At 40.7% G+C, this 24864-nt stretch overlaps 1 protein-coding gene across 2 annotated transcripts in view; it reads left to right on the top strand.

Moving 5' to 3' along the window:
* Positions 1-24864, top strand: part of LOC121862407 (long-chain-fatty-acid--CoA ligase 4-like) — a 251770-nt gene that overhangs the window by 189102 nt on the left and 37804 nt on the right. For both annotated transcript variants that reach the window (XM_042360674.1, XM_042360673.1), the window contains exons 9-10: positions 15708-15834; positions 21731-21902. In XM_042360674.1, the coding sequence (XP_042216608.1) occupies positions 15708-15834; positions 21731-21902 (299 nt within the window). The remainder of the gene's footprint in view (positions 1-15707; positions 15835-21730; positions 21903-24864) is intronic.

Below are 24864 nucleotides of genomic sequence, written 5' to 3'. Positions count from 1 at the left end.
AGAAAGAGAAAGTCATTGCTTTCGTCACAATTTTATCCCACTTTCCACTGTAATACGTACATCATTTCAGCAAAAATATTACATTTCCATGTTCTCAGAAATAATTGGTAGTTTTGTTGAAATGTAATGTACAGTATTTAATATTAAAATGCAAAAATAGCTATAAAAACAATTAATACACCCGTAATGTACTGGCTGGCATCTCCACTCGTCCCACCTCCCGCGTCCAAGGTCACCACTCCTCCCAACTCGCTCCCTCCGCTCCCTCCTCCGCCTCCACCTCCTCACCGTCACTACTGCCGACAACGAACACAAATGTTTTGTGAATAACTGCACCTCCACTTCCTATGTACAGTACTGAACTGTACTGTGCTGTGCATTTTTACAAACAATAAACATGGCAAGAAAAGCTATTAAAAAAAGAGATAAAAATTTCACTTTACTGTACCGTACCTATCCTCGGCGACAGGACGGGGGTCATCGGGCTCATCGTCACTCAATTCCATAACGGTTGGTGAAGTGGGGGCGATGGTGGATTCAGCTGCTTCCTCACTGCTGCCAGTGATTGATGGTGTTAAATCTCTCCTTCGGTGATCAAAGAACATGGTGATGGGGAGTTGTCGTCTCTTTCTTTTCATTTCTTCCATGATGTTTTTGTATGGAGCAAAAATGTCATCCATCCCTTGCATGAATTTCAGGGCACGCACCATGGAGGGGTCCATACTATAGGCCAGGTTTTTCAGTGCCTTAATAGGCTGCCGATTATGCACCTCTGCTGCTCCAGCTTCCTCCTCGGGTGGCTCAAGTGGCCGGGTATCTCCAAATTGGCTCTTTCAAATACTCGATATATACCAGGCCTTTAAGAAGCGGCCGCTGCTTGACAGTGCCAGGGTCTTTCTGAATATTTTCATTAAAACCCATCAAAATCATTTTCCTTGTCATCGTCTTAAGCACCAAACAGCTCCTCCCAGTCTTCTCCTTGAACAGGGCTAGAGGGTATGTGTTTTCGAATCGTTTTCAATTAAAAAAATGTTACAGCACATGTATATTTTACCTAAACTGTGCCTGAATGAATATATTCTCAGAAATAAATAGTAGTTTTGCTGAAACGTGATGTATTTCAATGTAAAATAGGATAAAATACATGACGAAAACAAAAGACTTTACCTAACCTTCCGATGTTCAAGATATGTTACTCGTTTTTTTAGTAGTTTTCGGTTAAAATACTGTTATATTACACTGATATTCTATTCATACTGTGCTTGATATACTACATTCACGGAAATGTAATATTTTTGCTGAAATGACGTACGCATTACAGTGGAAAGTGGGATAAAATCGTGACGAAAACAATGACATTCGCTTTCTTTCGTTCAAAAGATGTTACCGTAATCGCTTTTCGAATGGTTTTCATTTAAAAAAACTGTTGCATCACAAGTGAATTAGGATAGAATATTATTGTAATACAACAGTTTTTTAACTGAAAACCATTCGAAAAGCGATTACGGTAACACCTTTTGAACGAAAGAAAGCGAAAGTCATTGCTTTCGTCACTTTCCACTGTAATACGTACGTCATTTCAGCAAAATATTACATTTCCATATTCTCAGAAATAAATAGTAGTTTTGCTGAAACGTAATGCATTTCAATGTAAATTAGGATAAACTACATGAAAACAAAAGACTTTACCTAACCTTCGGATGTTCAAGATATGTTACTCGAGTTTTTAGTAGTTTTCGGTTAAAATACTCTTATATTAGTGATATTCTATTCATACTGTGCTTGATATAATACATTCACGGAAATGTAATATTTTTGCAACTACAATGTTGATGTCAACACAAGCATGGTTACAGCGAGACTGACTGAGTGAGGGAGAGCATATATATATATATATATATATATATATATATATATATATATATATATATATATATATATATATATATATATATATATATATATATATATATATGTATATATATATATATATATATATATATGTACAGTCATGCACCGTTTAACGTCCGACAGAACAATGTCCGATTGCATATACGTCCGTGGGCACCCCCCCCCCAAAGAGAGAGAGAAAAAAATAAGTGACGCCTGCTGGACCACCACTCCACGACCCCCTGACGAAGACACGATGATCCTCCCCATACTGGTTAGATATTATGTGTTAAAGGAATATGCTTCCTTACTTAGGCTTTTTTAAGCATTTGCCTACAGGTGAAATGTTAACCTACATCTATTGAGGATAAAATCTTTCACCTACAAATTGACAATAACACATTTGCTGTAATCAGACATATCTAGTTGCCTCAACAATTGCAACCCTAGTTGCAATTGGGGTTGCAATTTCAAATTCTGTGGCATTACTAAAAATAGTAAAGTTTCTGGTGCACTCTAAGATTAAGAGAGAAAACGGAGGACTCAGGCGTCCTGATGTGAGAGAAAACGGACTCGTATGACGGGGGACCAAATAAAAAAAGCTTTGCTACATGTTTTGTGGACTACAGTATTGAGGTACCCTTTTCATCACTTTGTAATAAACCTAGCCATGCCTATGTGTGTTCATGATATTTACCATAACATTATATATACAGTATTACTCCGCTTTACACGGTTTCACTTTCCGCTATTTCTCATTTACGCCGTACCTTGCCAGAACCGGACTTTCACTTTCCGTGGTGCATCTACTCATATACGCGTGAAGTATAATTTTTTCTTTTTTTATGTAGCTCATAAAATTCATACAAATTACCCGGCCAGAATATTATTTACATTGCAGGAATTCTTACAATATGATGATCATTTTGAATACAGTATAAACATCATGGATTTTGCATTAGACATACAAATTTTAGATCTAATGTAATAATTTGGTTTACACAAAGCAAGTATTTTATCTTTTGTGCAAAATATATGACGTTTACATTCAAAATATTCCCTGACCTGCAAGGAATCCAGAAATGTCAATTATATTATCCTAACTTTAGTCTGAGGTATTATTTATTACTAAAAGTTAAAACCTAGTTATTTCACCCAACATTTCTCTGGTAGGGAGAGAAGGTGGGGGGTGGGGGGGAGGGTTGGGACCGACCGACCATCTGGCGTGGTTGGAAGAGGGGGAGGGGAGGCAAGTTGGGGTACTTTGATTGACAGATAGTGTCTTGAAGAATATTTTTTTTTTTATTAACTGAAGATATTTGTTTTAGCTCATAAAATTCATACAAATTACTGACCAGAATATAATTTACATTGCTGGAATTCTTACAATATGATGATCATTTTGAATATAATCATCATGGATTTTGCATTAGACATACAAATTTTAGATCTAATGTAATAATTTGGTTTACACAAAGCAAGTATTTTATCTTTTGTGCAAAATATATGAAGTTTACATTCAAAATATTCCCTGACCTGCAAGGAATCCAGAAATGTCAATTATATTATCCTAACTTTAGTCTGAGGTATTATTTATTACTAAACGTTAAAATCTAGTGTTTCACCCAATCATTTCTCAGAGAGGTAGGGGCCAGTGAGCTGGGAAGAGGGTGGGGGGGATTTTAGTCTATTATTTGAATGGACATTAACCTGGCGACTGTATTTCTCTTAAATATTAATTGTGTGAGCATACCATCATAAAATTTAGATGTTATTTTTACTACAACATAGGTATTGTGTCGGAAAAAGTGGAGTTTGGGGGTCGGGCCAGTCTCTATTGGAATTAATCCCATATGTTCTGTTGTTCACTTTACGCGGTTTTCACTTTCTGCGGTACCCTGTGGGTTCAATTGACAGCGTAAATCGGGGTACTACTGTATATATATATATATATATATATATATATATATATATATATATATATATATATATATATATATATATATATATATATATATACAGTGGTCCCTCGGTTAACGAGCGTCTCGGTTAATGAGATTTCGGTTAACGAGTTACCTTCCATAAGATTCTTAACTTCGGTTAACTGTATATATTTGTGACACTGGCCAGTTGCTTCTGGTGTTATGGTACAGGGGTACCAAGTGACAGCACTAGGATCCCACTTCCTCTATCAAGGAATAAACAATTAAAATTTAAATTGAAAAAAAAAAACATTCAAATAAATTACTATCTTACAAGAATCCCTCCAATGTAAGTTATATTCACCCAGGTCGTTTGGGTGGAAAATTTTGAGAAGAGCTTAGTCACTTTTAAGTCATGATAAATAAACACGCAGGCAGGCCTTCAGCGCCAACTGTCAAATCTTATTTCAAATAAATAAACAAACAAACGGCAGACATTCTGTCACCTCACCTCCCGCCCCCTCCCCCTCTTCCCACTACCCTCATGTTCAAGACAAAAGATTGGTGATTTCTTTATGTTTATTTTATATAATATCTCGGACTAAAGTTACGATAATATAATTTGCATTGCTGAAATCCTTGCAAGACAGAGATTAATTTGAATATAAACGTCATATATTTTGCTCAAGATATAAAAAATGTAACATTAGTGTACAATACTGTAATACATTTTATAAAAAGTTTTTCAACTGTATTTTTGGGTAGATTTACATAAATTTCTTCATTTATTTTCACCCATTTCCATTCACTCACCATACTAACATAAACGTAAAATAAATTAGTGCAAAGCTGAACTGCACATGTACTAATTTGATTACGGAACTAAAATTGTTATGTCTAGTGCGAATTACAACATGTTTATATTCAAATAAATCAGTATCTTACAAGGATCCCAGCTATGTTATTTATATTCTCACAGGTCATTTCACTGGCATTTTAAAATGAGAAAAGCTTAGTAGGACTGTTAAATAAACACACAGAGACCTTCACCTCAAACTTACCACCTCAACCCCCCCACCCCCCAACTCCTCGCTGGGTGGCTCACTCCCTCCCTCCCTCCCTCCCTCCCTCCCAGCCAGGCTTTTAGGCTTACAGTTTTTATCTTATATAATATCTCAGACTAAAGTTAGGAGATTATAATTTGCATTGCTGGAATCCTTGCAAGACAGCCAATAATTTGAATATAAACGTCATATATTTTGATCAAGAGAGAAAAATTGTTGTACATTTGCGTACAGTACTGTAGTACATTTTATGAAAAAGTTTTTCAACTGTATTTTTGGGTAGATTTACATAGATTTCTTCATTTATTTTCATCCATTTACATGCACACACCATACTAAAAGAAACGTAATAGAAATAAACGATGTTAGTGCAAAGCTGGAGGGCACATGTACTAATTTGATTACGGTACTAAAATTGTTTTGTCGAGTGCAAATTATAGCATGTTTATATTCAAATTAATCAGTATGTTACAAGAATCCCAGCTATGTTAATTATATTCACCCAGGTAATTTCACTGGGTTTTTATAAAAGAGAAGCTTAGTCACCTAAGAACTGATAAATATACACGCGTTAGACCTGGGACTGTGCCAACTGTCAAACGTACTACTGTACCTCACCTCCCCCCACGCCCCCTCGCTTGCTCCCACCCTCTCTCTCCCCCATCTGCTTGGCGCTGCTGGAATCCTTGTAAAACAGTGATGGTACATACATGGCATCATGTTTTGCACGAGGTAAGGGTGTCTGCACATACGTACAGTAGTAATTTAACAGTAAAAGTGTATAATATGCGTACAGTATTACCCCGCCTAACGCGGTTTCACTTAGCGCGTTTTCGCATATACGCGGTGCCTTGCCAGAGCTGAACTTTCACTTAACACGGATTTTTTCCACATATACGCGGTGAGTGTCCGGCTCGAGATGCTATTTTTAGATTTTGCCAACGCGCCACGCGCCACCAGCCCGCCTGCCTGCCTGTGCTCCTTGCCTTTCCCTCCTCCTCCCTCCGCTTGGGCAAGCCGCGCGGTAAGGTTGCGCAGTGTGTCTTTGTTGCGTTATCACTGACGTCATATGACGTATCGGACTGTGATTGGCCATGCATCCCTACCCCCCTCTGCTGCTAGCTGTAATTGGCTTAAAGTATTATGACGTGACCACCCCGGAGAGGGAGGGAGGGAGGGAGGAGAGACGACGCTTGACCTAGCCGCGGCAGTTTCATCCCTCAAGGCCACCCCGTGTTAACGCGCATCCATTGTTCCGTAAAATGGCTTCCGCCGGACCACCATCGCCCCCAGAGAGAGACCTTTCCTTACCTCGACCCAGCGGCACTAAGCCAAAGAAGACACGACGTTCATTAAGCTACGAGGTGAAGTACCAAATTGTTCAAGATTTGGAGAAAGGAAGACGGCAAGTTGATCTCGCGCGCCAGCATGGCGTCAACGAATCTACGATTCGTACGATCAAGAAGGATGCAGCCAAGATCAAAGAGCACATGAAAATCACAAAGTCTGCAGGTGCTTCATCTATCAGGTATTGCTAGAACAGGGTGCTGGCAAAAGTGGAAAATTTGCTGGTGAGTTATTTGGTGCGTCAGGCGCGACGCAACATGGCGGTGGACACGCGCTCAGTGCAGGAGTACGCACGTGAGCTATACGCAGCAGTGACACGTAAACTGGGAATTGCAGAGCCCAAACCCTTCAATGCTTCCTCTGGTTGGCTGCATAGGTTTAAGAAGAGGAACAAGATCACCAACATCAACATTGGTGGTGAGGAAGCGAGTGCTGACCGTGTGGCGGCTAGACATTTTCCTCCGTTTTTACGTGAGATTATGGAGGAAGGACAGTACAGTGACGACCAGGTGTTTAACATGGGCGAATCTGGTCTTTTCTGGAAAAAGTTACCTTCCAAGACCTTCGTTGTCCAGTCTGCCAGCAAGGTAAGGGGTCGGAAGTTGCAGAAGGAACGCATCACCGTCCTGTTTACCACCAATGCCTCCGGTACCTGTAAACCAAAGTTATCGGTGATTCACAAAGCCCGCAAGCCGCACGCCTACAAGAATATGGACATGAACAAGCTTAATGTCCACTGGCTAACCGCACGTAAGGCGTGGATGTCCTCTTCTGGTTTGACAACTGTTTTGTTCCCGACGTGCAGAAATTCTGCGAGCAACAGAATGTTCCATTCAATATTTTGTTGCTCCTTGACAACGCACCTGGACACTCGCCCCTACTTATGGATCGTCACCCCAACGTAAAAGTGGTCTTCCTTCCTCCCAACACTACGTCATTAATCCAGCCCATGGACCAGGAGTTGATCTGCAATGTGAAAGCTGCGTACTCTGCAAAGAAGTTCAAGCTCCTGAACGACTCTACCAACACCAAGGATGAGTTGCGTAAGCTGGGTGACACCGACAGCGAGAGCAAAAGCGACGAGGACAAGGAACAAGAGGCGGCGACTCAAGAACTTCTCGTCAAACAATTTTGGAAGAAGTTTAACGTTAAACAAGCTGTAGACTTCTTGGTGGAGGCATGGGATCTGCTGACTATTGCTACGATTCGTCACGCATGGAGACATGTGTTGCATGGCATACCAGGTGAGAGGAGGAGTGAACCTGTGACTGGTGAGGTTCAGACTGTTGCAGTAGCAGTGGACCTTGCCAGAGAAGCTGCGCTCAATATTACAGCTGAAGGCTTCTCCGAGACCACCAACGAAGACATCCTGGAGGTGATCAAAGATCCTGAAGTGACTGCCGACGAGATGTTGGAAGAAGAACACGCCAGTGAAGAGGAGGAAGAAGGTGCGTCATTCTCCGAAGAACCTAGTTTAAGTCATAGTGATATTAAGTGTGTCATAGAGTTTACAGAAAAAATTAAGTCCGTCCTTTCCCGCGACAATGACGATGAACGCTATGAAGTCTTCCATACCCGACTGGTGCAGGCTATGGAGCCGTACATCAAGGTGTATCACGACAACATCAACACCAGCCGTCAGCAAAGCATAACCGAGTTCTTCGCCCGCAACCCACCACAGCCAGCCCAAGCCAGTGATAGTGAAAGTGAAGTTGACTTTGAGGGATTTGTCAGGGAAGCCCTGACAACTGTAAGTGACAGTGATGTTGATTCACCTAGTAATGGTGATTCACCTGAGGGCCAGTAATCTGCCCTCTGCCTCGGAACCAGCCTCCATCCCCGTATGCCGACCCATCTCTTCTACTACCGTAAGTGTTCCACAAAATTTTTCGTTTTTTAACCTATTCTTTATTTTTCCTATGTTAACCTTTATCTTTCCTAACCTAACCTCTTCTATATTACTTGTTTTTTCATACCATCATAAAGTTAAGATAGAATTTTTACTACAACATAGTTATGTGTCGTCAAAAAGTGGAGTTTGGGGGTCGGGCTGGGTTCTATTGGAATTAATCCCATATGTTCTGTTGTTCAGTTAACGCGGATTTCACTTAACGCGGGACCCTCTGGGTTCAATTGACCGCGTTAAGTGGGGTACAACTGTATATAGTATTCCACATGCACATAAGTATAAATAAAAAGTTTATGTGATGATCGGACAACGTCCATTTCGGTTAACGTCACGTTTCCAAGGACGTATCTAGGACGTTAACCGGCGCATGACTGTAGTTTTGCTGAAACGTGATGTATTTCAATGTAAATTAGGATAAACTACATGACGAAAACAAAAGACTTTTCTAACCTTCCGATGTTCAAGAGATGTTACTTGTTTTTTAATATTTTTCGGGTAAAATACTTTTATATTAGTGATATTCTATTCATACTGTGCTTGATATAAAACATTCACGGAAATGTAATATTTTTTGCTGAAATGACATACGTATTACAGTGGAAAGTGGGATAAAATCGTGAAGAAAACAATGACTTTCGCTTTCTTTCGTTCAAAATATGTTACCGTAATCGCTTTTCGAATGGTTTTCAGTTAAAAAACTCTTGTATTACAATAACATTCCCTCCTAATTGACTTGAGTAAATACTTGAATGGAAATATACAATATTTTTGTTGAAACTACCCGCGTTTCAGTGTAAAGTGTCGTAATAATAAATGGTAAACAATTTGCCTTCGGCACTCGGTGTTTCAGGCACGGCGAGCCTCAGTTTATAAGACGTAGAGTGTTTTTACTGAAGGTTTTGTTGTTCCATTACCCACAAAAACTTTGGTCGACCTATAAACGAGGAATATCACAAATTAACGATTTCTTGGTAAAAAAATCAGGGTCGACCTATAAATGAAGGGGGGTTATAGACGAGTATATACGGTAGTATTTCAGCTATTACAACACAAATTAGTGGAGCTTTCCATGTGCGTGTTTACAGCTGATTCGCTAGGCAAGAAGGTGACGATAGTAATGCGTGTGATGGGGGTGCGGAAGGGGGTTTTGAGAATTGCAATTAAATGCCAGGTAGCGACGTGTCCTCCTAATATTACATATTTAAGTAATTATTGGATGTTTTCATTGCCTGTATGTTGGCCTGGCGAGTTAATGTTAGGCATTTACATACCTAGGTATAAAGCTAGATGTCGCATTCTGGACTTTATAACAAAAACTGGATTTTAGAAGAAAAAAAACGGCTTTTTTGGACTCTGGGATGCTCTGGTCACTAGAAATACAAAAAAACAAAAAAAAAGATAAAGGGAAGATTAAGTAAAAAAAATCTTCTAAAATAAACAACACTTACTGATTACTGTACAGTGGTCTAATCAGATTTGCTATAGGCCTACTGAGAACTAAGACATTTGAGTATGTAAGCAGGCTGGGGCTGATCTGGTGTGGCAGCATTCGTCAGGTTTATTTATTTGTTGATTCAGTATTATATTCTCATATGATTGGCCTCTTATGGTTTATGGTTCATCGTGATTAATATAACATCTTCAGTAAGAGAGAAAAAGTACAATACTGTATGTAATTTGTAAAATGACTTGAAAATAAAGGGATAAGTTGTATCAAAAGGTTGTTTACTCAAGATGCATTCCTGTGAGCTTTCTGCAGACCAGCTTGCAACAGGGGTCACTATAACACACTGTATAGTATTTGATATGAAGAGACCGTCTTAAAAACGTTATTTATTATCTTTGAGTGTTATATGATGACTCAGTTTGGCTACTTGTACACTTAGACAAATGTTTAATGAATAAACCAGGGTATACTGTATGCAGATGCATAATACTCTATAGTACTCTACAATATTACTTATTAAAGTTATGATAAATACACTACAATAGTATTTATTAAGTGGTGATAAATACATTACAATAGTATTCATTAAGTGATGATAAATACACAACTGTACTGTGCTAATTTACTAAGTGTTGAAGACAGACATTGTGGTAAGCCGATCAGCTGATTGCTCTTTGTAAACAAATGAGTATGAAATGACTGATGATGTTCAGTGTGGGATTCTTTTTTCAGGAAAGCTGATTCTTTTAGGACTCCATTTATGCACTGCTTCTAAGATAGCTTTGGCCTCCTTTTCAACAGGGGGATAGTGCAATTCACTACCTTGCAGGGTCCTGGACATAAAGGCCACCAGTTGGCCTCCTTGGTTCAGTACAGCAGAGATATCTACTTCTGAGGCATCACATTCAACCGCAAATGGGAGGCTTTCATCTATGGATTGAAGTTTATTATTTTCCAGTTGTTTCTTGATGAGGTTGAAGGCTGATATGGCTGATTCTTCTAATGGAAAAGACTTGGCATTTATCAGCGATTGTATTTTATCAGAGAAATGGGATATCCATTTTGCATAGTAAGCAAACATTCCAGGGGCTCTGCAAAGGGAACTTAGATTTGTTGGTGGAGGGAGTTCTTGAAGAGGAAGAAGTCTCTCTGGATCAGGTTTGAAGGTGCCGTTCCCAACCCAGTAGCCAAGAATATTGATTGTTTTCACAGATCTGATCGACTTGGATTCATTTTGAAGTTAAATTTTGACGGCTCACAACGTCAAAGAACTTTTGGAGATTTTCATCATGCTTTTTTTGGTCATGGCCTGCTATGGTTATATTATCAAGATAAGGAAAGGTGTCTTTCAAGTTTTCTGACTCAACTAGTTTGTCCATTTCTCATTGGAATGCAGCAACACTGTTTGTTACTCCAAATGGGATCCGACAAAACTGGTGCAGTCTTCCATTTGCCTCAAATGCAGTATACATCCTGTCAGATTCCTTCAGAGGCACTTGATGATAGGCACTTTTCAGATCAAAGTAGAAAACACCTTGTACAGGAGCTCCCCTACTTACGAACATTCAAGTTACGAACTTTCAGAGATACGAACAAACCTGTCCGTATGTTCAATTGCCCAATTGCCTGTTTGAAAACCGCGCTGAGTCGTAAGTTCAACCGCCACGCGATAGATGGCGTTGGCTGTTCTGCGTCACCCTGTATCCCCAGCGCCAATGTTGGTGTTGTGTTCCTCTGCTGCCTCACGGTGTTATTTGTGGTTACAGTAAAACCTCGATTAACCGACTTTCGGATTAACCGCTGATCCCGGACCCCTACTTATTTATTTATTTATTTATTTATTTTATTTTTTTTTTTTTACCGGGATTAGCCCACCCGGGCACAGGTCACTGACCCACATCGGGGCTTGGGGGGGGCGATAATGTAATAATAATAATATTAATATTAATACAGTCAACCCTCGCTCTACGCGGTCCCACATTCCGCATTTCCACGTTTACGCGGTACCCTGCCGAAACCGGAATGCTCACATTCCGCGGTGCGTGTACCCCTTTACGCGGAGAGCGGCTGGCGAGCTGCGCCATTTTTGGATCCAAACCTCCCGCCATCCGCCATGCTGTGTAAGCTGCGTGAGCAGGGTGCGCACAAGGTCGCCCAGTCATCAAAACATTACTGAGTTCTTCACCCACCACCCACCACAGCCTGCCCAAGTCAGTGATAGTGATAATTATAGTGAGGATATGGACTTATGTGGACTTTGAGGGGTTTGACAAAGAGGCCCTGCAAGCCTCTGTGGTGGATAGTGATACAATTGATACAAGTGATACAGATGAGGGCCAATAATCTGCCCTCTGCCTCGGAACCAACCCCCCATCCCCGTGTGCCCAGCCATCTTTTCTACTAATGTAAGTGTTAAAAAACCTATTATTATTGATATTTCTCTTAATTATTAATTGTGTGTGCATACCATCATAAAATTAAGAAGTTATTTTTACTACAACGTAGGTATTGTGTCTGAAAAAGTGGAGTTTGGGGGTCGGCCCGGTCTCTATTTCAATTAATCCCATATGTTATGTGTTCACTTTACTCGTTTCTCACTTTACGCGGGCCGCCTTGGGTTGAATTAACCGCGTAAAATGAGGGTTCACTGTAATAATATTAATAATAATAAAGAACCATAAAGAAATGCAAAAATGAAAAAAAAAAATCAAGAGTGAGAAGCAATATACCTATATGTATGCTGTGTTGTCAATAGTAAGAGAAATAATTGAGACCCTGCAATTGTGTGTAAATGAGGTAGAAAGTCAGATCAGCAACCTGGGACTTGGTCACAATTTTTGTGATGACATGGTTCTTTGACTTTAAAATTTTTTATTCACAGTTTCTGTGCTGGTTCATATTTATTTACTAAAGTGGTTAATGTTTTAAAGCAAATTCTATTGAAATATGAATGGCAAATGAACAAAAATGAATAGAGGGACTTAAATGAGGTAGGTTAGGGATAGGTACATAGAAAATATATGTTTTATTTCCGAAGACTTTATTTACTATTAATCGACCTTTCGGATTGTCCGTCGGCCCCTTCCCCCCATATGTGGGCGGTTAATCGAGGTTTTACTGTATTTGTGGTTTTAACGAATATTATTGACCCCAACATGTCTCAGAAGCGTAAGAGTGACACCAGTGGTGATGGTGGTTGTAAAAAGCGTCGCACTATTACGTTGGAAACTAAGGTGGGCTTTATAAAGCGTTGTGAAAGAGGTGAGAAAATGATAAGCATAGCAAATGCTGTTGGGATGAAACGTTCGACTGTTGGGACAATTTTGAAGGACAAAGAGCGCATTATGCAACATGTGAAAGGTTCTGTGCCAATGCATTCCACGATCATTAGTAAGAAAAGAGGTTCGGTGATCTCAGAGATGGAAAAACTTTTGAGTGTGGCTGGAAGACCAGCATCAGCACCGCATGCCTATAAGCTTAACTTAATTCAGCGGAAGGCCATAAGTCTCTTTGAAAACGTAACGGCTAAACATGGTGAGAGTGTTGCTGAAGAAACATTTACTGCAAGCCATGGTTGGTTCCACAGGTTTAAGGCTCGTTCAAACCTGCGCAACATAAGAGTGAGTGGTGAGGCTGCCATTGCTGACATGGTAGCAGCCTTGGAGTTTCCTAAGCTTTTGTCGGAAATTATTGATGACGGGGGTTACCTACCAGAGCAGGTGTTTAATGTGGATGAGACCGGTTTATACTGGAAAAAATGCCTGATTGTACATACATCGCCAAAGAAGAGAAGACTATGCCTGGTTTTAAGGCATTGGAGGATAGACTTGCACTCCTGCTCTGGTGGAAATGCTGCTGGTGACTGCAAACTAAAACCTTTGTTAGTGTATCATTCCGAAAACCCCAGGGTCCTCAAGGGTGTTGTCAAAGCTTCACTTCCTGCAACAACAAAAACCTGCCCTTCAAGATCCTGCTTGTGCTAGGTAATGCCCCTGGTCATCCATCATTCCTGGAGGATTTCCACGCCAACATCAAGGTGGTGTACTTGCCTCCCAATACCACCTCTGTCCTGCAGCCTATGGACCAAGGTGTCATAGCAAGTTTTAAAGCATACTACCTGTAGAGAACTTTCACACAGGCTGTGAAGGGGACAGAAGAGGAAAGTGGAGTGACACTGAGACTTCTAGAAGAACTACAACATCTACAAGGCCATTAAGAACATTGATGCTTCCTTGGCATGAGGTCAAGATTTCCAACATGAATTGTGTTTGGAAGAAACTCGGCCCACAATTTGCCAATGACTTCAAGGGATTTACAGAGAATGTGAATTCAGCGGCCAACAACCTAGTGGAACTGGGCAAGCAACTGTGTTTGGAAATGGAGGAAGATGATGTCCACGAATTGTTGGAATGCCACACTCAGGAGCTGACCAACGAAGATTTGATGGAGCTGGAGTCACTCAGGGTCCAGGAGGAGGTCCCTGAGGAGGAACAGGAGGCTGAGGAACCCCAAAAGTTCAACTCTAAGCAGTTGGCTGCTTCTTTTGAGTCTCAGGACCCAGTTGTGGGTCTTTTGACCTGTGCCTGGGTGGGCTAATTCCTGTAAAAAAAAAAAAAAAATTGAAATATTTACAAAAGTGTCTGCAGCTGTTCACGATGCTATTGCCTGCTACAAGATAATTTATGAAGAAAAGAAGAGATTAACTGTGCAGACATCTCTTGATAAGTTTTTCATGAGAGTTGAGATGGGACAGAAGGAGCAAGAGAAATTATAATCCGCGGAACATCAAGAACCAATGCCATCTACATCTACAAGAGGTTATACAACCTTTAAAGCCATTCCCAATGCCCCAGAACCAGATGCCTGTACCTCAGACCTTGTTGATCCTCCATCTCCACCCTCATCTCCATCCTCCAACTAACTCCAACACCCCGGCAAGCAACATCAGTCCCAGCAAGCAAGGCAGCACCAGGAATAAAGTAAGTACAGTAACCTTATGTATACCTTTATTTATTATTACTATACATGCTATTATTACTATCCATGCTATTTATACATTCAAATACTGTTTAAGGCTGGTAAGAAATACTGTCAAGTATTATTGGGGTATAGCTGTCTGTACAACCTTTTTTTACAATGTTGTATGCAGTATTCAATATTGACAAAAGTAATGTTGGACTTAAGAACAAATGGACTTTCGAACAGACCTCAGGAACCTAACCAGCTCATAAGTAGGGGAGCCCCTGTAATTAGCAAGATCATTAACAATAACATCTTTGCAAAGTAATGGATAAGCATCTAGCTCAGTGTACTGATTAATGGTCTGGGAATATTCAATGCATAGCCTTCTTGTGACGCGGAAGGTTATCTTAACAATTACAACTTGAGCACGCCAGGGTGATAAGCTTAGTTCGATGATGCCTTCTGAGCGCAGCCAATTCGCATAACTAGCAATTACATTAGGGGAAATACCCCACGAGTTTCGTTGATACCCCAGAGATTCGACAATTGGCAGAGCTGGTGTGATGCGAATTCTTGCCACTAGAAGGCTCTCTGTATATTGCCTCTGACTCATTCCCACCAACTTTGCTCTTATTTACATTTACTATGTCTCTGACTTCGTGTTTTTTTTTTCTGACTTTGTGTTACTCATTCATGGCTAAATGCCCCAGTTATATTTCCTCTTGTACTTGGCAACTTGGTGTGATGTGATAAGGCATAATAAGAGTAGTGAAGGACCAACAAAGGTTGGTAGAGACTTGAACTTGCCACCCTAGAATGTCTTTACCATCCTCAACACAGGTAAATAACAGTCTCATTTTATGCTTTACATTGCTTATTTATGGCTTATTATGCTTGTTTTATAAGTCTGCTTTATTTTCTTGTTTGTCACTGTGCATGACAAAGATATATCAAGAGTTTTGGAAGGATGGCCGGTCCCCTACCCCCTGAAATTGTCATGTTCTTATGGGATTAATTGCTTCAATAACTAATGAGTCACTACCCAACAACTTTTCCCAGTCCCTATATGCATCAGTTAATGGGGTATGCCTGCATTGTATATTAATTATTATATGATAATCAGCAATTTGTGTATAGTATGATGAATTGTTTCTCTCTTCATGCAGGTTTGTGTTCAGGAAGATCCGTTTGTTATTAGGTGGAAGGTTGCGCTTAGTGGCTGTGGGAGGAGCTCCACTCTCACCCGATACTCATAATTTTGTGCGTGCTAGTCTTGGTGCGCCAGTACTGCAGGTTGGTATTGTCTTCCTTCTTGCTTTTATTCTTATCTTGTAGCTTATCTCCTATCCTAAGCATAGTATAATTAATCATATTACATGTATATCTTATTAGCTTACTAGCCATTTCGGCAGTCAGTCAGTTCTTTGTTTCAACCTTCATTGTCCAATGTTAGTACAGCGGGAAACCAGAGCGCCTGGAGAAAATCTGCCATGTTTGGTAGGGTCACACATCTGGCCCAAGCAGGTGATTTATCCCAATTTGTGATTTATATTTTGAAATTTGCTGGCTAAGAACTTAAGAGTTTATTTATTTACAGTGGAGTATGCTATAACGAACGGATCCTACTACGAATATTCCTATAACGAACGTTTTTACCTATAAAATTGAGAATGCTATAACGAACGCAACTCCTACAACGAACGCGGATGAATACGGGACTATTTCGTCTGGCGCATGAATATTGTTGTACAGGTAGTTCTGCTATAACGCGATAATTGTGTTCTTGTAAAATATCGTGTTATAGAAAATCGCGTAATAGAAATAACAGGGCTTATGGAGAAAATAGGGTTAGGTGCAGATTACTCGAAATCGAAAAAATTTAGTAGTTAGCCTAACACAAAGGATAGCACAGTCTAAATAAATGTTACATTAATATCTAATAATGAAATCATACAGTAAATGTAACACTTTACTTGATGGGGGAGAAGGGTGATTTTGAGGTTGATAAAATCGAGCTTCTCTTCAAGTGTTATATCCTCTCTTTTACGATCATCACCGGGAATTCTATCACCAGAACGCTTCTTGTTGATATTCTTCTTTACTATATTCACAGTTAATACGTGGGGTATGCTATAACGAACGGATCCTACTACGAATATTCCTATAACGAACGGTTTTACCTATAAAATTGAGAATGCTATAACGAACGAAACTCCTACAACGAACATTATTTAATTTTTTTTCTTCTAATTTATTGTTTTTTTATTACAAATATTAATGATATTCTTTATTTCAGGGGTTTAGATACATATTTATGCACTTTTTTACAATTTTTACAATTTTATATTATATTTTTCAGTGTTAAGTGGTTGTATTTGGGGGCCTGGAACGGATTAATCCTATAACGAACGAATGCTATAACGAACAAGGTTCTAGAACCAATTAGATTCGTTATAGCATACCCCACTGTACCACAAAATTGGAGAAATAGTAAGCAAAAATCGCGTTATATCAAACAAGCGTTCGCGTTATACAAATATCGTTCCTAATTCATAAATCGCGTTAGAGCAAATTCGCGTTATCAAAACACGCGTTATAGCAGAACTCACTGTACAGTGGCTCACAACAAGAGCGTCTTTGTCTCATTGTGTAGCCAGTGCACCACTGTTATTGTTGAAATTTCGTCTTTTGATGTGGAAATAGAGTTATTTGTATAAATATTTTGTTATGCAAGTGTAGAATTGTAACAATGAATCGTCCAAAGCGAGTGGGAAAGCTCATAACTCTTGAAACTAAGAAAGAAATCATAAAGAAACGTGAGGATGGAACAAGCATTGCGAAACTTAGTGATGAGTATGGGATGGCTAAATCGACTATATGTACGATTTTAAAGAATAAAGAGGAGTTAAAAACTGTGCAAGTGGCTAAGGGAATCTTGAAACTTAGCAAAGCAAGGTGTAATGTGATTGAGGAGATGGAAAATTTACTCCTAGTGTGGATAAAGGAGAAAGAAATGGCAGGTGATAGCATTAGTGAAGCTATAATTTGTGAGAAGGCCAGACAATTGTTTGAGGACCTTAAAGCCAAGACTCCCAGTACAAGTGATAGTGATGTGCCAGTGTTTAGGGGTACCAAGGGGTGGTTTACTGGTTTCAGAAGGAGAAATAAATCACATAATGTTGTGAGACATGGTGATGCTGCTAGTGCAGATAAGGAAGCAGCTAAGGAACACCATGACATTTTTTTGAATGTGATTAAAGAGGGAGGCTTTGTTTCTCAGCAGGTATTCAACTGTGATGAAACTGGACCTTTTTGGAAAAAATGCCTTGCCGTACATAATTACCGAGGAAACTTCTGTCTCTGGCCATAAGCCAATGAAAGACAGGCTTACCCTCCTTCTTTGTGCTAATGCTTCTGGTGACTGCAAAATAAAGCCACTCCTTGTGTACCATGCAGAAAACCCCAGAGCTTTCAAAAACATTAGGAAGACCCACCTTGGTGTTATGTGGCGGTCAAACCCAAAGGCTTGGGTGACCAGAAATTTATTCTCCAAGTGGGTGATTGAGGTGTTTGGACCCAGTGTTCGGGAATACCTCAGGGGGAATAATCCTCCACTGAAAGCTTTGTTGGTGATGGACAATGCACCAGCCCACCTTCCTAATTTGATGGTTGAATTGCCAGAGGAGTTCAACTTCATCACTGTGCACTTCTTGCCACCCAACACAACACCTCTCATCCAGCCCATGGATCAACAGGTAATTTCTAACTTTAAGAAACTGTACACAAAGGCACTGTTTAGAAAATATTTTTGCTTCCACTTCTTCCAGTGATGTTAGTTTGAAGGAATTTTGGAAGAGTCACTTCAATATAGCAAACGTTCTTTTTTTAATTACCTCAGCCTGGAAAGAGGTTACTGTGAGGTGTCTTTGTGCTGCCTGGAGGCCATTGTGGCCTGAATGTGTGCTTCAAAGAGACTTTGAAGGCTTTTAAGAGTTAGAAGAAGAGGCTGTTGTTCATGAAATTGTGTGTCTGGGCAATTCCATGGGCCTGGAAGTGGATGATGATGATGATGATGTTGAGGAGTTGGTGGAAGAGCACAGTAAGGAACTGTCCACTGAGGAGCTGCTTGAGCTTCACAAAGAACAAAACGAGACACTGAAGCAGAGCTTAACTTCTGAGGAGTCAGGGGAGGAGGAGGACAAGGAGGAAAGCCGCATCATTCCAGCCAAAGATCTCAAGGATGCGTTCTTTTGCTGGAGCAAACTGTCCAAACTTGCTGAGGATTATCATCCTGATGTTGGTTCTGTGCAAAAGGCCATCAGTGTGTTTAATGACAATGTTATGAACTACTTTTGGAAGGTCCAGAAATCAAGGTTGAAGCAGCCAACCCTGGATTCCTTCTTTAAAAAGGTAACAAAAGTACCTACAGACAAAGAGCCTGTGAGACAATCACCAAAGAGGGCTAGGAAGGATGACTCCTCTCCTTCCACCTCTTCTTCATAATTCTCTCCTCCCCCCCTCCCCCTCTGCCTCCTGTCCTGCATGCTGAACAACACTAAGGTAAGATAAAGTACCGTATTTTTTACATTTTCCACAGAATTTTTTCAGTGTTAAGTGGTTGTATTTGGGGGCCTGAAACGGATTAATCCTGTAACGAACGAATGCTATAACGAACGAGGTTCTAGAACCAATTAGATTCGTTATAGCATACCCCACTGTATTTATTTTTAATTGGGAATAGCTGAGCTGGGAATAGGTCAACGAACCACAACAATTCCTGGGAGAGCAGAAAAAAAAAGTTGAAAGAGAATACATTGTGTTAATCTACACCACGAAGATGCCAGAAAACCTGCTCTTTTAAGTGAGACATTGTAAGAGGATGGAAACCTAGAAGAAAGTAAAGTACAGGGGACCCCCAAAATTGTGGATATTTATTTTGTGGTCCTCTATTATTCGAAGATGACACTCTGGATGTACCCAAGAATGTCTGTGAGTAATTTTAAAGTTGCCGGCATTTTCGCGGCTGGGACAGGGAGCCATTCGTTCTAGAGACAGTAATTTCCTTTACCTGTATTGTAAATATGTATGTGTGTGTTTATACACACACATACATATATACAATACAGGTAAAAGAAATAATTGTCCTAAGGGCAAACACATGAAAGGAATATACATTTCTTTGTACATAAATAAAAATGGGGCAAAGGCAAAAGAGGCAAGCAAGCACAGGGGTAGAACGTCAGCACACTCCCTCAAAACATGAGGGGGTGTAGTGGACCTCTCCCCTACAAACTACATCCGCATTCCAATGCGACAGTATCTTAGCAACCAAACGAGCGGCCTGGGGCGTCACCAGCTGCTACCGTATCCTAGCAACATGGGGGGGGGGATCGCCACCTGCTACGTCTAGCCTAGCAACGGAGTCAAGAAACCGGCGAGTTCCCACGGGTTTACGTCTGGCTGCTGTGTATATAAGCTCAAATTCTCTCAACTGAGATTCATTCTGGCCTACGTTCCTGAACATGCAACACCTCCTCCAAGCAAGCTCCTCGCTGTCCAGCCCTCATTCAACATGGAGGACAGCAACACGCAACATCTCCTCTAACGAAGCTCCTACACTGATACCTCAAGCATGCTACTCACTGAACGTGTCTCTCACCACAAGCTTCTCACCGCACGGCATCTCCAGCACCAGACTGTCTTTCATATAATATATTTTATATAAGAAAACCACCACCTAGAGTTTCCATCAATCCCATCCTGAGTGCTAGACAACATAATATCACGAACCCTACAGGGGTATTCCGTCTATGCACATTATTCGCATCCAGATTGGATAACACACCAGCAACCCTACGATTGGAGATTATAGGAAAGTATATAGATACATTAGGAGGGGTAACGTTGGAATTGTCTAAGGTGGAGTTAGAGGAAAATAAGGTGCCAGAGAGATTGATTTTATCAGAGGGAGTGCTGGCTATAAAGTTATCTGGTCAGAAAATATGAGCAAAAGAGAGAGTGCATTAGTTATTACAGATATTTTATTTTATTTTTTGTGAAGGACCAGAAAGATGTACTGGAAGAAGAATTAGTTCGGTGAGATTTTCTTTTTTTTTTTCTATTAAAATTCCACTTGTCCCTGTGAAGAATTGCCATAGTTAGCGTTTAGAGAGGAGTGGGGGAGGTGGACACGCCCAGTTTGATATAACAGAGATAAGATTTTGATCACAAGAACCTAATGGGACTGAAATTTAGTATGAATAGTGCTGGATTTTTACATATATGAAAAAAATACACTGGTTGACAATCCCTTATCCAAAATCCTTGGGGCCCAGATGCATTTCGGATTTGAAAATTTTTCGGATTTCAGATTTTTTTTTTTTTTTTTTTTTTTTTTTTTTTTTTTTTTTTTTTTTTTTTTTTTTTTTTTTTCTTTCTTTCTTAGGGATCAGCCCACCCGGGCACAGGTCACTGACCTACATTGGGCCTGAGGGGCTGAAATATAATAATTATAATAATAATAATTCTTACCCGGTAGGTCTAGGTCGTGTTTCTCACTTTTGATCTTTTTTTCATTCTTGTATTTCTTTATTACTATTATTATTATTATTATTATTATTATTATTATTATTATTATTTTTATTTTTATTATTATTATTATTATTTTTATTATTATGATTATTACAATTATTATTACATTCCCCCCCGGCCCCAATGTGGGTCAGTGTTCTGTGCCCGGGTGGGCTAATCCCTGTTTATAAAAAAAAAAAAAAAATGCCCCACAAAAAAACTTTAGGTTTTCAGAGGTTTTCGGTTTTTGGAATTTCGGATAAAGGGTTGTCAACCTCACTAAATTTTGAAATTTGGAGTAAAACTTGGTAGATCCCCACAACATGAGTATGAACACTAATTTACCTATTATTAGACATATTTTACGTGTACAGGTATTTCCCAATATATTTGTTTGTGTTTGTTACTTGCATGTTTTTATATGTCTGATGTGGTTGTAAAAATCATTTCCTTGTAACTTGCCCTCAGCATTTTCCCAGGTCTTATCCCAAGAGATCTTGCCTGCTATAACATAAGTTTGGTAATAGTCAACAACTCAAGACTCTTCCTACACTTGCTGTAATTCATTCCTACTCTGGAGATTAAGTGTTACTGATGATACAATTTTTTTTCTTTGCAGGGTTATGGATTGACAGAGTCTTGTGGATGTGCAACACTAATGGACCAGAATGACATGTCTACTGGCAGGGTTGGTGCTCCCCTGCAGGTGTGTGATGTAAAACTTGTCAACTGGGAAGAAGGAAACTACAGGATCACTGATAGACCAAAACCTCGCGGTGAAATTGTCATTGGTGAGTCTCTCTCTCTCTCTCTCTCTCTCACTCATATATATATATATATATATATATATATATATATATATATATATATATATATATATATATATATATATATATATATATATATATATATATATATATATATATATACATACACAGTAATACCCCGCTTTACGCATTTCAGTTTTACGTGTTTCTACATTTACTCGGTACCCCGCCAGAACCAGAATTCCCGCTTTACGCGGTGCATCTTCTCATATACGTGGAGAGCGGCTGGCGGTCATCTCGCGCCGCGCTATTTTTTAATTCAAACCTCCCACCATCCCGCCATGTTGGGTAAGCGGCTCGAGTAGATTGCGCAGTGTATGTCTTTGTTGCGTTATCGGTGACGTCATATGACGTATCGGACTGTGATTGGGCCACGCATCCTTACCTCCCTCCCTGCTAGCTGTGATTGGTTTAATGTAATATGACGTGGCCTGCTGCGGGAGAGATGAAGCCCCTTGACCTACCTGCGTCAGTTACACCCCTCCCGGCCACACCGTGTATACCGGTATCTATTGTTCCATAAGAATGGCTGCCACCGGACCACCACCACCACAGAAAAACCTTGCATTACCTGGACCCAGCCTCCCTAAGCCAAAGAAGATACGACGTGCCCTAAGCTACGAGGTGAAGTACAAGATCATCCGAGAGTTGGAGAAAGGAACAAGACAGGTTGATTTGGCACGCCAGCATGGTGTGAACGAATCTACGATCCGGACGATAAAGAAGGATGCAGCCAAGATAAAAGAACACGAACATCACAAAGTCTGCAGGTGCTTCAATGATCAAGTATTGCCACAACAAGGTGCGTCTCAAGACGGAGAAGTTACTTGTGAGCTACTTGATTCGTCAGGCAAGACGGAACATGGCGGTCGACACGTGCTCAGTTCAGGAGTATGCACGTGAACTGTACGTAGCAGTGTCACGAAAGATGGGAATTACAGAGCCCAAACCCTTCAATGCTTCTTCTGGGTGGTTGCACAGGTTTAAGAAGAGGAACAAGATCACCAACATTATCATTGGTGGTGAAGAAACGAGTGCTGACCGTGTTGCAGCTAGGGATTTTCCTCCGTTCTTACGTGAGATTATGGAGGAAGGACAGTACACCGACAACTAGATGTTCAACATAGACGAATCCGGTCTGTTTTGGAAAAAGCTACCTTCCAAGACCTTCGTTGTCAAGTCTGCCAGCAAGTGTCGGGGCCGGAACTTGCAGAAGGAGCGCATCACCGTCCTCTTTACCACCAATGCCTCCGGTTCCTGTAAACTCAAGTTATCGGTGATCCACACAGCTCACACGCCTACAAGAACATGGACATGACCAAGCTAAATGTCCACCGGCTGACTGCACATAAGGCGCGGATGTTCTCTACTCTGTCCCTCTCCTGGTTTGATGACTGTTTCGTTCTCGACGTGAAGAAATTTTGTGAGCAACAGAATGTTCCATTCAAGATTTTGTTGCTGCTTGACAACGCACCAGGACACTCGCCCCTACTGTTGGATCGTCACCCCAACGTAAAAGTGGTCTTCCTTCCTCCCAACAGTACGTCATTAATCCAACCCATGGACCAAGAATTAATCTGCAATGTGAAAGCTGCATTCTCTGCAAAGAAGTTTAAGCTTCTGAACGACTATACCAACACCAAGGATGAGTTGCGTAAGCTGGGTGACACCGATAGCAAGAGCGACGAGGACGAAGAACAACAGTTGGCAGAGCAAGGAGTTCTTGTGAAACACTTTTGGAGGAAATTTAACGTCAAGAAAGCTGTGGACTTCTTGGTGGAGGAATGGGATCAGCTGTCTGTAGCAACGGTTCGTCACGCATGGAGACATGTGTTGCAAGGTGTCCCAGGTGGGAGGCAGAGTCAACCTGTGACTGGTGAGGTTCAGACTGTTGCAGTAGCAGTACACCTTGCCAGAGAAGCTGCGCAGAGTGTTACAGCTGCAGGTTTCTCCGAGACCACCAACGACGACATTATGGAGGTGATAAGGGATCCTGATGTGACTGCCGACGAGATGTTAGAAGACGATCACGTCAGTGAAGAGGCAGGCGGTGCGTCATCCCGAGAAGAACACAAGTTATCGCATGGTAATGTAAGGGGTGCCATTGAGTGTGTAGAGAAACTGAAGCTCCTCCTTTCCGACGACCCTGACGATAACCGGAATGAAGTCTTCACAACCCAGCTGTTGCAGGCTATGGAGCCCTACATCAAGGTGTATCACGACAACATCAACACTAGCCGTCAACAAAGCATTACCGAGTCCTTCGCCCGCAACCCACCACAGCCAGCCCAAGCCTGTGATAGTGACAGATACAGAGTCAGTGATGGTGACTTTGAGGTATTTGTCAGGGAGGCCCTGACAAGTGTGGATGACAGTAATGGTGACTCACCTGAGGGCCAGTAGCCTGCCCATTGCCTCGGAACCAGCCGCCATTCCCATACGCCGACCCATCTCTTCTACTGATGTAAGTGTTAAACCTAACCTTGATTTTTCCTAACATAACCTAACCTTACATAAGTGTTAAACCTTGATTTTTTAAAACATAACCTAACCTTACGTAAGTGTTAAACCTTGATTTTTTCTAACCTAACCTACCATGACGTAAGTGTTAAACCTTAATTTTTCTTTTACCTGGTACAGTATATTATTCTCTTATTGATATTTCTCTTCTATATTATGTGTGTGTGCATACCATCATAAAGTTAAGATGTTATTTTTACTAAAACGTACGTATTGTGTCGGGAAAAAGTGGAGTTTGGGGGTCGGCCCAGTCTCTGTTTCAATTAATCCCATATGTTCTGTTGTTCAGCTTACGCGTTTCCCGCCTTACGCGGGCCTCCGTGGGTTCATTTGACCACGTAAAGCGGGGTTACACTGTATACAGTGGTCCCTTGGTTAACGAACTCAATTCGTTCCAGAGAGTCGT

Source organism: Homarus americanus, unplaced genomic scaffold (genome assembly GCF_018991925.1).
Source record: "Homarus americanus isolate GMGI-L3 unplaced genomic scaffold, GMGI_Hamer_2.0 scaffold31037, whole genome shotgun sequence".
Lineage (NCBI taxonomy): Eukaryota > Metazoa > Arthropoda > Malacostraca > Decapoda > Nephropidae > Homarus > Homarus americanus.
This window is presented reverse-complemented; position numbering and strand designations above follow the sequence as displayed.